This window comes from Aristolochia californica, unplaced genomic scaffold (genome assembly GCF_029961685.1).
Source record: "Aristolochia californica isolate CCGP_79_NKW_82.1479 unplaced genomic scaffold, dmAriCali1.0.hap1 SCAF_12, whole genome shotgun sequence".
Lineage (NCBI taxonomy): Eukaryota > Viridiplantae > Streptophyta > Magnoliopsida > Piperales > Aristolochiaceae > Aristolochia > Aristolochia californica.
The window spans coordinates 24595935-24610142 of record NW_027181793.1 but is presented as its reverse complement, the minus strand read 5'-3'; the positions used below and the strand labels follow the sequence as shown (position 1 = coordinate 24610142).

Genomic DNA, 14208 nt, shown 5'->3' with positions numbered 1-14208 from the left:
CATGAGTGTGTGTAATTTCTCTTGTAAACTATTTTATCTTTATTGTAAATTACTACAGCGACGGAAGATAGGACCTAGTCTCACTTTGAGGCGAACTTGTATAAAACTTGTATTTTTCGTACTTGCTTTTCTTTTTCTCGTTAATTTTGAATTAAGACATCTAATTCTTAACGCCCTCGTACGAAAGCTAACAAAGAGAGAGAACAAGATAAGGGAGAAGAGGCCAGTTGTCAATCAAGTCAGCCTATGGCAAGACAAATTACATACTAGTTTTTGAAAACAAGAAAGGCCTTTTTCTACTAAATTCTGTGATTGAAAGATGAGAAGGGGAAAAGGGGGAGATGGATTGAACCGACCACGGCTTTGCTTTGCCTGTAAATTTTCCAGAATATAGGAGCAATCAAGAAGTAGAAGAGGCAGGACAGATGATCTCATTCTTAAGCAAGCCTTACTAGGCAAAGCCATTATTGACAAACTGCAATGCGTGACGCTCCATAAGAAACGGAAACATTTTAAAGACGAGGGAGCTTTTAGTAGTCTTATTCTGTCGAGGCCATTTTCCTCCTCTCACCTCTCTTCTCCACTGCTTTTATGTTTAGTAATTCGGTAGCAAGAGCAGGTGCAGGAAAAAAAGAGATGCATTAGTTCTGTTTTCTGCACCAAGGAAAGCTGGTAAGCCCAGACCAGAAGAGTACAATTGTCCGACCCAAAATTGCCAGAGCCTTTCACATTCATTCCTTGACATGTGACAGAGAAACAGTGACCTGGCTATTGGATGCAACTAGGAAGCATTCCTCTGAGAATGGGTCCAGCAATGGTGAACCACACAAACCCTGCCCACCTTTGCTTTTTGTGCTCTAGTGCTCCCAGACCCACTGCACTATATGAGCTACGCTCATCCAAAAACTGCCTGACACATGGTCCCAATTTCTGAATTCTAAAGAATACTCAAACACCTTGGAAATTACTTTCTGAATTCTGAACAATACTCAATGACCTCGAAAATTACTGTATAGAATATCACGTTTTCATCTGCTGCCAGTTTCATGTTTCACGTTGCATCTTTCTCAGCTAGCACTCTTCAGAACTCACTCCTGGTGAGACAATTGAAGTGGAATTTGATGACGGGTTATCGAACTTGATCTAAATTACAGCAATGCTCAATTTAGACATAGGTTCATTAATTTATCCAAGACATGAATAGCATCTCTCTGTTCTCAAGGCCCCTCACACCATTTAAAGCAGGGACATGACTAGGGCCCCTCACAAGGACATGACTAAGGCTTGTAGAAACAGCTGGAGGACATTGCTCTCAGCTTGTCATAGATACTTGTATGAGAGTTCTTTTAACCTCATCCTATGAGAGAAAGAGTTGAAACCAAAACACAATGACACCATCTGCTTCCCAAATTAAAAAAAAAAAACACCATCTTTAACAGAAAATCGCTACATGCTGAGAAAGAAATCTGTAGCAACCCAACCAAACAAAATGTAGTAACATCGAATTATGGGATCATCTCAAACTTAGCCTAAAAGTGCCCAATAAACTCAAAAAAATGGTTCAGCCTCGTGGGAACCCACTCTTTGTAGGATACAGCTCAATGACTTCAGCTGTCCAAAACATTGGGTACTAAAAAGGAGCACACAACAATAAAAACCAGTCTCCCTAACAATAATGGTCGTTGGTTTTGGCTGAACAAGAGCTCGGAACAACACATTATGAGTCAGGCATATGGCCCTTATTCGGATGAACTGACCAAGCACAGCCAAAGAAAAGTAAGACCCAAGTAAAGGGAAAGAATGGCAGATCAGTTAAACTCCTAAATTTGTCTAAGAGTACCTACAAGTTCAAGAAAGGAAGATATTTCCATCACTATAATGGTTTGGTGACATCTGCTTGGACCTTCGATGTGGACATATTCTTAAGGTTCAAACCATTAATCCAGCAGTAAATAAAAAAAAGAAAAAGCAAGAGAGAAATAAATATAGGTCACTGACAGTCTTGTCCTTTGTTCAATAAGATCATACCGTTTGTCAAGAAGACAATCGTGGAAAGCATGGATTATTTACGAAAATCCAATTAGCTGGAGAAGAACACCTGATGGGAAGTTGTTCCCACATGCATATACAAATTGAAGAGAAAGAATCATCACCTCCTAACTATTTGAAAAAAATCCAGTCTCAAGTAGAATGTGGCACTTTTGGGTAACCAAGCTGCTCAGTCTCCCAGTTTTCACGCGGAGCGACTGATTTATGCAAAGGAGTGTATTGCTGCAAAATTAGGTTTTTAATCAGGTTCAGAAATGGGAAATGAAATAGGGCTGATTGTTCTTACTTCAGAATCATCAGCTGGGCAGATAATGAAAGCTTACCTCCATTTTTAAGATGAGTTCTTTAGCAGTTGGGGCAGAGAGAACAATGTCTCGAGCAGGTGGCTTGATGAAACCTAGCTCAACCCCGTTATCAAATAACGCAAGCAATGGATCATAGTAGCCATCAACGTTCAGTAGACCAACCTGTGCAAGTTAAAAGTTTTATACCAGTCATCTCTTTTTTTTGGTACATTTTAAAGATCGAATGTTTTAGGTGGAAAAAACTACCCAAAATTTACCGGTTTGCTGTGAATTCCCAGCTGTGCCCATGTTATCATCTCCAGCATCTCTTCCATCGTTCCATATCCTCCTAAAATGTCCATAATTTATCATCAAAATAATTGCAAGAAATAAGAAGAAAATGTCTCTACACGCTACTGAAGTTACCAGGAAGAGCTATGAAAGCATCTGATTGTTTAGCCATTAAGGCTTTGCGCTCGTGCATGTCAGCAACTGTTATCACTTCACCCACAGTTTCTCCAGAAATCTGTCAGTGCCAAAATAATTATGCATTAAAAGGGGGAAAAAAGCACTGCATCTCTTTCGCAGCTAGATTAGATTGAAGCAAGAAAGAGAGTAACACAACTCCTGTCTTGTTTTCTCACCGAAGGCACAGCCATTTTCTGAAAAAAGAAAATCATTTTGATTCAATGGCAATTCAGCCAAACCTGCCTTCACCTTTACCATTTGAAGCAATTTCTGCAGGCACTTGAGGATCTGATTCTCAGAGTATACAAAACAAAATTTCATTCATAACACAATTATTTTTAAGCAAGGCCTCTATTTCAATCAATACAGGAGATGTGACTGTCAAATTTTGATAATGCTATATGAGAACACATCCAGCAACAGAACCAAAGGTTATATTAAGAGATTTCTTAAGGTTTGGCAGAAACAGAGTTGATAAGGATGGAATTTTTTTTTCTATTTCCCTTGTATAAATGAAAGACTATATAAGTGATGTTTTTTTGAAGACCACATCACATATGATTTTGAGGAAGATTTCCAAAGATATGATCCTCAAGTATAAGTTTGAGTTGAACAATGGGGTAGGGAGAAAAAGAAAGGGACATTAACATGTCTCTGATTCAATCTTCAAGCTGCAATAAGTCCAATTTTAGCTTCAACAGGTTAATTTTTATGAAAGACCAGAAAGTAATACACAGATGCTTTCAAATGTGTAATTCACAAGAAGGTAAGCGAAACACCAGGCAATACATACCTCGTATGGCATAAGAGCAGTTGGGATGATCCTGATATAAAAGGATGTGGAAGAAGGTCGATAAGAATCTCAAAAATCAAAAGTTGTATAGGCAAGTGTCCAGATAATCGTATAAAACAGAAAGAAAGTGCATAAGGAGTTCATCTGTACCCAAGAACATTGCAGCCTCCATCATAAACCGTCTTAGAGATTAAGCCCATTAATCCCACACTTCCGCCACCATAGACCAAATCTATCCCCTTCTTCACCTGCAGTTACGCACAGAAAAAAGAGTAGAAGCCAACGAAATCACGGATTAAACAACTTTGAACATTCCATACTCTCTAGTGTAGGTCCCGAATAGAAGAAATGTCAAATTTTATGAAAACCGAAATGAACCAAAGCAATATGTTTCAACAGTCTTAACATGTAATTTGGAAACCAAATAACTGAATATCCACATTCAAGAAATACGAAAGAAATCCAGAGAAGAAACCCAGAAAGGACAACTACCAGTTCTCTCCCCAAGTCAAGAGCAGCATCGCCGAAGACTTCCCTGTTGCCAGAACTGCTGCCACAGAAGACACAAACTCTTCTGAACCTGCTCTGAGGCTTACCGTCCATTAAGACTGGATTCGAATATGAAACCTTCAATACCAAAAGAAATTTCCGACTGTTCTTAGCTCGTTATGGTCGTTTGATACGTGAGATTTCAAATGATGACGGAAGAAGGGAAGATGAAGGCATTTAAGAGCAAACAATCTTCTCACAATCAGTACGAGAGACCAACACGACAACAACAACTGGGAACTTCAAATTATTTATCGCTTGAGACTCGAGTGAAGCCCGCACTCTCCGTTCCCGTTCTGATCAACATCCCTCTGTGGGCTTTTAACATAAAATTATTAACAAAATTGAAACAAAGAAAAAACTCTGAAAAAGCAAATATTCTTTTTTACTGCAACCGAGCAACCATTTGCAGCTCCGATGGTTGAACTGCGGACGGCTCTCAGATTGCGACTCCCTCTAGTCCCCTCCTCTCAGGGGTCCCATTCCTGAGTCACATCGCATCCACCTGTCACAACACAAAAAAATGAAGAATTGCTCTGTAAGTCCATGTCAACCTGAAGCTTCAAAGATCGATTACGCGTACGAAGATCACATTATACTAGTTATGGTACAATAATTGAAACCAATAAACAGATTAGAAATAGAAAATCTTAGCCTAGGTAACAGAATATGGGTTTTATTTAATCTGTCCGGACTTGGTAGCCTTCGACGGCTGCTCGACCTCTCATCTTCTCCACACGGAAGCATTTCTGAAACTCATTAATCTTCATTTTGCTCTGAAGCCCAGGATTAGTTACAGTTTTCAAACGAAAGGCTTCGAATTTTTACAAGTTCATAAGATATATAAAAAATATTAGATAATCCAAGATTGCTTGTATAAACGAAAGGCATTTCCATTTTTCCCTATGTAATTTGAATTCACCAACTAAATTGAAGCGTTTTGGTGATGTTGATGTATTTAATCAGGATTGCTCATAAAAATGAATCAGTTATTGGAGGAAATCACAGCAGAATATCAATTAAAGATTGAAGAACATATTAATATTCCATAAGACATAACGGTAGACTATCCAAGCTTTACAAATATATGTAAAAAAATACACCCTGCCTGAGACTAATCTGACTAAACAACAATAATCATCATCATTATAGCTTTCTCATGACTAAATTGGAATCTGTTAGATACCTGTCTTTCTTTGCTCAGCCGCCACCTAAAGAAACGTTTTAATGTTTTGGCAACGATTTTACTAAAAAAAAGTTCTTTTTTAAGAAAAAATCAACAAGTCCTATTAAGAAACTAACCATCGATTAGTTAACACTTTGGCATAATTAAAACCATTGAAGAACTTCGTTTTGAAAAAAAAAAAAAAAAAAAAAAAAACTCAAAGTGACGCTAACTTTTAATTTTGCAACTGGTTTTCTTTTTGTCTTTTAGTACCAAAAGAAAAAAGGCACGATTCGATAGTAACATTGAGGCCGACAACTTTTTCCAATTATCTGTTTAATCTTTCCACTTTTATGACAGGTAAAAATCGACTTTCTTGTGAAAGCCGATTTGCAGGGACGAGGCAGAGATGAGGTAGAAACGAATCAAGTTTGATTCGGGTTTATGTGGATGGGTGAAGATGAGTCGAGTTTAAATCGGTTTATTTCAGGGATGGTTATTCGGATTTTTATCAGGTTTGGCTCTGACCCGACCGTGTCCACCCCCTAGATTACAGAATACAGCCGCTTACCAGTTTTAATTGAAATGAAAATACGTAACAAACAAGTAGAATAGGTTCAATGAAAGAAGAAATGCCACGAGTCTCCATTAAAGTGACTTTTGAGCTTTGACTGATCATTACTTCTTTCAGAAGCTCAAATCACTGGTAACAAACAATTTGTCACTCTCAGACGTCATAGCCATCTGCATATCCTTGCAAATTCCAACTAAAAAACAGGATTTCATTCGTTCTCCATTGACAAAAGATTCATGCTATATCATCATCGATCTTACCTTCTGACCTGACTCATCCGGCCACGGCATGAACTTTCTCCCTGGGCCTCATGGAAACAATTCTCCCAATTCATGACGACAAATGCAGCTGGCATCTCAACATGGGTCAGTCTCCGTGTGGCCTCGGAAGCGAATTTTCACACTCACCCAGATGCCCGAACTGACAATACAATTCCCCCTACGAAAGGTCAGAGGAAAATGCTCGTAGACATGCATTGAATCTTCCACCTTAAAAACAAGGTGAAGTGGAGGGGGAGAGGCTCCAGCTGCTGCTTCTCTGAACATGTCAACCAGGTTAGTTGCTCCTCTGGAGATGCTTCCGGGCATCACCAAAATGGTCCTATTCGGGAAACAAACGCAGACTCGGGATTGTTCCCAGTCCTCTTGGGCTCCTTCTCCGCCACTAGCTAGCTGCCATCATGCCTTTCTATTCCCACCTAAACTGTCCCATTTCAGTCTTTGTTCCGACTCTTTCGCAGTGGGAATTTTGGGTTTGTGAAAAGCCATCTGACTTTTCCTCATTCCATGTCTTTCCTTTAGCTTTACGTGGGAGTTGTACATAAAACTGATGGAGACCCTTACGATCATTCTCCCACTAAAAGAGAAAAAGATAAGGCATCTCCCCCCCCCTCGAATGGGTTTAATGGAGTGGAGCTCATTGGCACTCGGTCCCCCACTCTCCCTCTTTCTCTATTCCATGCCCATCACCTACCCTAGATAGTAACAATTAGGCTCTACCACCTCACTTTTATGGGGGTTCCCCCCCTCTTTCCAAACCGCAGGCATGGCCTTGTGTGAGCTCTTTGAGAGTGATTGATGGCTCCCGGCAACAAACTCCTTCAGTGTCATCTGCTAATCTTTCTTCCTGTTAAGTCTATTTATTATCAATTGGATTCTGGGTTTGTGACTTGTGAGTGCCCCTTATCTTATTTGTTAAAGAGGTCAAGTGAGGAAATCCTGGACCCATCTTTATCATATCCTAATCTCTGTCCCATGGGGGGAGCATGATTAAGTCCACTTTGAGACGGGATTAGCACTAAAAATTAAACATGTCTCCATTGAATAAAATATTTTAAAAGCTTAGTCAGTGAGTGAAAGGGCCACCAAATATGAGAGCCAGCTCTCTGATTAGGAGAGTTAATTATTTGATTAGGTATTTAAGATGGGAAAACTTCTCCGTCTGGTTTTTTGAGTCCAAATATATTTAATGGGTTTAGTGATGGAGAGTCATCTTCTCTTTCTCTCCATCTTCCATGCCAGACTACCACATTTTGCTAAGCATCGAGTGTAATGAGGCTAGTAGCTTTTATATTTGTGTAAGAAACTGATAGAGATTAATCCATTTCCATACTGTCCTCTCAAGTTTTCGAGTTCTTTTCTATCAAGATTTCCCCATTAGTACAAGTCTTGAAGAACCATTGATCATATTTATTATTAAACTCATAAGAGCATAGGTAAAATATAAGATCTGCATTAAAAATGAAGAAAACAAAGACATCATTAAATTCATAAAGCAAAACCCAGTAAGCAACGAATCAAGAGACTTAGTTAACCGGGGATAATTAAAATTCTTGATTCTTTTTTTTTTCTTTTCTGGTAAAGTAGAGGCTTTTCAAAAGACCCACTTCCCCATCAATGTCAAAGAACACCTGAAGCATCTTAATTAATGGCTAACCTTTGATGGAACTTGTCTCTTGTTCAGCTCATTGGAGTTTTAGCTTTTACTCAAGTCTGATCGAAACAAGATTCCCCATTGCACGTCTGGAACTGGAAGAGACATTGGGGGCGTTCCGGCCGCCTGAGACGAATGAGGGAGCTAACTCGTTCAAGTAAAAGAAAAGAGGCAGGATGCAAATAAATCAAGCAAAATTTCCAACGTTATGTGTACTTTTTTGGTAATGAAAAGTTGAGACTTCATATGGGAGGTTTATAGCAGAGGCTTGAGAAGAATCCGGTTAATGGGTGTGCATGCCATAACCAAATCACCCACGACACCACATCATTCCCCATTTGCAGACACAATCCCCTTCTTTCCTGCAACTTTCTCTCTCCGTCTTCCATTCCTCAGATTCATTTTTCAACTCCAAACACTTCTTCCCTCTTCCATTCATCAGAGTCATCCTCAACTCCAAACAGAAATCGATCAAATCCAAAAAAACTAAAACTAAAAATAAAATAATGGGAAGGAGGCTCCCGACCCATTACTTCACACTGCAGTACTTTCTCTCTCTCTTCACGTTGTCTGAATGGCAGCCGTCGTCGCCGTCGTAGCATCCCTCTGCGGGAACCGCGGTAAGAAATCTTCGAACACAGCCGAAGGCGGTATTGCGGAAACAATACCCGTTACGACAGCAACAGTATGCGGCACCGGAGGAGAACGCCCAGGAACAAGAATCACAGACTGATCCTCCGACGGATGAATACTCGAAAATAATGATTGACATTCAATCTTAATTTCTCATTCACATCATCGGCTTAAATAGCCGTTATACAAAATATTCATGGAAGAATTTGAGTGATTAACGGGATTACCCTAATCACCGGATTTACAGAATATTACATGATTTCTCCTTAAGGAAAGAAATCTCTGAGTAAATTTTAACACTCCCCCTCAAGTTGGTGCATAGATATCATTTATGCCCAACTTGTTAAGACATTTGTTAAAAGCTCGGTAAGACACTGCCTTGGTTAGCACATCGGCAAGCTGATCCTTAGATCGAACATGAGGGACTTCAATGATTCTTGCTTCTAACTTTTCTTTAATAAAGTGTCTATCAACTTCAACATGTTTAGTTCTATCATGCTGGACTGGGTTGTGGGCAATATCACATGCGGCCTTATTGTCACAATATAATTTCATAGGACTCGTCTGCTCAATATGTAGTTCTTGTATCAGATTTTTGATCCATAATAATTCACATATTACCTTGGTCATTCCCTTGTATTCGGCTTCAGCTGAAGATCTAGCCACCACCTCTTGTTTCTTACTTCTCCAAGTGAACAAATTTCCACCTACAAATGTAAAGTATCCAAAGGTAGATCGTCGATCTTCTATTGACCCAGCCCAATCGGCATCGGTATAACCTTCAATTTTCAAGTCACCTCCCTTTTTAAATAAAATTCCTTTCCCTGGAGATGATTTCAGGTAGCGTAGGATACGGTTGACGACATTCATATGTTCTTCACTTGGAGAGTGCATAAATTGACTAACCACACTTAGTACATAAGCTAAGTCTGGTTGGGTATGTGCAAAATACATTAACCTCCCAACTAGTCTCTGATAACGCTCCTTGTTAGCAGGAACTTGATCTGAATGTATTCCAAGTTTCAGATTTTCTTCCATAGGAGTACTGACTGGACTACATGCTGTCATACCAATTTCCTTCAATAAATCCAAAGCATATTTTCGTTGAGATAGAAAAATTTCTTCCTTAGATCTAGACACTTCAATGCCAAAAAAATATTTTAAGTAACCAAGATCCTTCATTTCAAATTCTCTAGCAAGACGATTTTGCAATGATTTTTTTTCTTCTGGATCATTCCCAGTTACTATCATATCATCAACATATACAATAAGAGTTGTGATGCCCTCCTTGTTATATTTGATGAAGAGAGTATGATCTGAGTTGCTTTGCTTGTATCCGATAGATTTCATAAAATTCGTGAACCTTCCAAACCACGCCCTCGGGGACTGCTTCAAACCATATAGGGATTTCCTCAGTTTACATACTTGTTTGCCTCCTTTGTTTTGCATAATGCATCCAGGAGGTAATTCTATATATACTTCTTCTTGGAGTTCTCCGTGTAAAAATGCATTTTTTACATCAAACTGATATAAGGGCCAATCAAGATTCATAGCCAAAGATAGTAGAATCCGAACGGTGTTGATTTTGGCCATTGGTGCGAATGTCTTCATATAATCGATCCCTAGGTTTGAGTATATCCTTTGGCGACAAGCCTTGTTTTGAACCTTTCAATGGTGCTATCGGCTTTATATTTAATGGTAAATACCCACCTGCATCCAACTGGTGTCTTTCCGACAGGTAGGTCAACCACTTCCCATGTTGAATTCTTCTGAAGAGACCTCATTTCTTCATTCATGGCTTCTTTCCATTTAGAATCTTTCAAGGCTTCCTGCACACTATTAGGAATAGATATAGCAGATAATTGATTCACAAATACCTCATTTGCCTTTGACAATCTATGATAAGACACAAAATTATGCATGGGATACTGAGATTTAGAGGTGAGAAAAGGGTCATAATTGACTCTAGGTTTTCCTCATGTGGTTCGATGAGGTAGCACTCTTAGTTGAGTTTCGGAACTTACCTGAGGTTCAGACATGGACTCGGACTCAGAAGGCAATTGATCCATTGGTACATTATGAAGGGGGGAGGATGGCGGCTGAGACTCTGGTTGCATCACTTCCATATGGTCTTGTCTTTCTCCATCCTGTGAATCATTTTGATGTCCACAGTTGTAATCGGAATATTGACCACTTGTAGTATCCAAAATATCCAAATGATGATAAAGGGTCTTTAATTCAATCCTGTTCTCCTCCTGTATTGAAGACTCGGGAGTAGAATAATACATGTTTTCTTCGTGAAATACCACATCAAGAGTGACATACAATTTGCGAGATGGAGGATGATAACAATGATAACCTTTCTGATGTTGAGCATAACCAACAAAAACACACTTGAGAGCTCGGGGTTCCAATTTATGTCTCAATGACTTATGGAGGTGAACAAAGGCTACACACCCAAAAACTTTAGGTGGTAGATTCGGCACAGCAGGTGAACTTATGGTTTTATGAAGAACACTCAAGGGAGTCTGAAATTGTAGCACACTTGAGGGTATTCGATTGATAAGGTAAGCTGCAGTTGTGATTGCTTTCACCCCAGTAAGTTGCCGACATATGAGCTTCAAACAAGGAAGCACGAACAACCTCAAGAAGGTGGCGGTTCTTTCGCTCTGCAACTCCATTTTGCTGAGGGGTGTACGGACAAGTAGTTTGATGAGTAATACCATGATCATCTAGATATTCTTTGAAACTTTGATTCACAAATTCTTCCCCATTGTCACTTCGAAGAGTTCGTATTGTAGAATGATACTGAGTGACTATCATTTTGTGAAATTGTTAGAACAACGAACTAACTTCACTTTTTGACTTCATTAAACAAATTCAAGTCATACGGGTGTGATCATCAATAAAAGAAACAAACCACCGTTTATCACTAAGAGAGGTTATATTTGCTGAACCCCACACATCAGAGTGAATAATCATAAACGGTTCTGAGCTCCTATTTATGCTTAATGGGAATGGAACACGATAGCTTTTCGCCAATTCACATACATCACACTTAAAATCTGAAATAGATAGTTTTTCAAAAAGTGTAGGAAACAATTTCATTAAATAACCAAAGGATGAATGACCCAACCGTTTATGCCATAACCAAATGTCAGAATCTGCAGATTTATTCTTCATGGAGAACGCTTGGGCTAACTGATGAAAATTTTCTGGCTGCAGATCAAGGTAATAGAGTTTTCCCCTTCTAGTACCATACCCAATTGTCTTCTGAGTTCGGATGTCCTTAAAAACACAAAGGTTAGGCCAAAAAATCACAATACAATGTAGAGTACGAGTTATTTGAGCAACCGATAATAGATTATGATTGAGGGTTGGAACAACTAATATAGAATCAAGACTCAGATTTTCAGTGAGAGTAATAGAACCTTCTCCAATAACGTGAGATGGAGTACCATTTGTTGTAGATACGATATGTTGTTCAGATGGTTTTATACTTTTAACATGAAGATTGTCAAAGGTCATATGATCGGTAGCACCAGAATCAATTATCCATTCACTATTTCTACTAGGAGTAGAAGTATTAAGAACCTTACCAGATGTAGCGATTAAGACTGATGCATCCTCAGTTGTGTGAGAGGTGGAAGGTTCTGCTACTACAACGGAAGCATGATTATTTGATTTAGAGTTCTGTTTGCGAGGTGTTTTTGTAGGGTCCCACCATTCTAGATACCCGATAAGTTCATAACATCGTTCCTTTGTATGCCCAGTCTCACCACAGTGAGTACAAATGCGTTATGGTTTGGTTGTTCCAACCTCATAGCTACGATTCTGAGATCCTGATGTTCGATTTTGATAACTGTTAAGACCAGTTGGTCGAGCTGTTTTAGGCTTAGCTCGATGTGCTACCATTGCAGATGTCTCAACACGGTCAACTTCACTATTTAAAGTGGTTCTATGAACAGAGTCACGACGTACATAAGCATAGGCTTCTTCAAGATCCAATATCAGGTCTTTCTGAGAATTTCGCCACGGACTTGTTCGAATTCTGCATCCAATCCGTTTAAGAAAATATGAACACGCAATCTTTCAACGGATTTCCTAAAAGCGATAACATCATCAGGATCTTTCATTATAGTCCTGTCACGATTATCAAGTTCTTGAAAAATTTCCACAAGATCACCATAATACGTTGATAAAGGACGACTAGTCTGTTTGGTGGAGAAAGCTCTCTGATTCAATGAAAATAATTGTGATTCATCTGACCCATTATAGAAAGCTTTTTCTAGAGCATTCCATATTTCGCGTGCGATACGCAGCCGAATATAGCGCTTCATAATATCTGGTGACATAGAGGTTAACAACCACCCCTTGACTTTTTGATTTTCAGCATACCATTTCGCATAGGAGGCATCCATTTCTTGTGGGAATGGTGTTTTTCCCATAATATATTCAAGTTTTTCTCATCCTGCAATTTGCATCTCCATGATCTGGGACCATACATCATAGTTGACTTCGGTAAGAGTGACACTGGTTGTAAAATTAGAGTGTTCGGATTGCACATGAATAATCGGTGTTAATTCCTTCGACATGATGAAAAGAAGGTCCGTAGAGTGGTCCGCTCTGGTCTGGTTCACAAAAAATAATATTGATCTGGTCCGGTCCGTATACTGATTCGGTATGGTCCGATTCCCTTTCTGAAAATAATAATCTTGGACCGGTCCGATCCCGGTTCGCTTATGCTGGGCCGATCTTGGTCTGTCCGAGACCAGATCGCTCGGGCAGAAATACGATAACCACCTAAGTTCAAAAAAAATAAAAATTTATACTGGACCAGTTACTGTACCTCTTCTTCGTCGAGACGACGAATTTTTCGTGTCTCGACAGTGCGTCTCCCCCTTCGCCGGCGTCAGCTCTGATGATATTCTGGAATATTGTCGTCGGTGAAGGTTCTGTTGAGGTCCGAGCAGTGGCTCAGCTACGATCGTCGGCGGCCTACAGAACGTCCGAACAGCGCTGTTTCGTGGCGAGTCGTCGGTCGGCGAAGCTTTCGGATGGAAAGGCTGAGTAGTGGCTCGGATACGGTCGTCGGCGGCTTGCGGAGCATCTCGACGAAGTTTTCTGATGGAAGATCGTTGGCGGCGGCCTGCGGAGCTTCCGAACAACTCTGTTTCGCAGCGAAACAGAGTTTAGATTACGGAACAGAGATTTTTCACTCTGTTCTTCGGCTACAACTACGGAACAGAGCTTTCGCTCTGCTCTTCGGCAACGAGAAGGAGAAGGAAATGATTCTCCTGCTCTGATACCAACTCGAAAATAATGATTCACATTCAATCTTAATTTCTCATTCACATCATCGGCTTAAATAGCCGTTATACAAAATATACATGGAAGAATTTGAGTGATTAACGGGATTACCCCAATCACCTGATTTACGGAATATTACATGATTTATCGGAAAGAAATCTCTAAGTAAATCTTAACATGAATTCCCCTTATACCCACTGCCGTTACCGCAAAGCCTCCTTCCGTAACCGGAAGGCCACAGAGTACTCGCAATCAAGTCAGCGTCGACGCGCCACCTTAAGGCCAGCCTAAGCATGAAGGTGCCCTCAAAGCTATCCAGAATACGAACAACTGCCCACAAAAACAAGAAGGCGGAGGAGTGCCGAGTGGCGGAGAAAAGGAAGAAATTATATGCGATGACAAGGTCAACAAAGCCGTGCCTTACACTCCCTGGACGCCGAGGTCACTTTGA

The 14208-nt window shown here is 39.9% G+C and overlaps 1 protein-coding gene across 1 annotated transcript; it reads right to left on the bottom strand.

Annotated features, from left to right (window-relative positions):
• Nucleotides 1-1986: 1986 nt before the first annotated feature.
• LOC137945201 (probable cytokinin riboside 5'-monophosphate phosphoribohydrolase LOGL1) lies at nt 1987-4628 on the bottom strand. The gene is made up of 7 exons (XM_068790977.1): nt 4087-4628; nt 3745-3842; nt 3595-3625; nt 2760-2859; nt 2612-2682; nt 2373-2516; nt 1987-2271 (listed from the first exon to the last, which is right to left on the bottom strand). Exons 1-7 carry the CDS (start codon nt 4195-4197, stop codon nt 2182-2184), a joined length of 645 nt encoding a protein of 214 aa, XP_068647078.1. The 5' UTR covers nt 4198-4628; the 3' UTR covers nt 1987-2181.
• Nucleotides 4629-14208: the final 9580 nt, after the last annotated feature.

What these genes read in the sequence shown, in the direction of transcription:
- LOC137945201 (XM_068790977.1), bottom strand. Translation starts at nt 4,197, where the DNA reads ATGGACGGTAAGCCTCAGAGCAGGTTCAGAAGAGTTTGTGTCTTCTGT. An exon ending in GGAGGCTGCAATGTTCTTGG is followed by an intron (nt 3,626 to 3,744) that starts GTACAGATGAAC and finishes CTTTTATATCAG; the next exon opens with GATCATCCCAACTGCTCTTA. An exon ending in CTGCTCTTATGCCATACGAG is followed by an intron (nt 2,860 to 3,594) that starts GTATGTATTGCC and finishes TGGCACTGACAG; the next exon opens with ATTTCTGGAGAAACTGTGGG.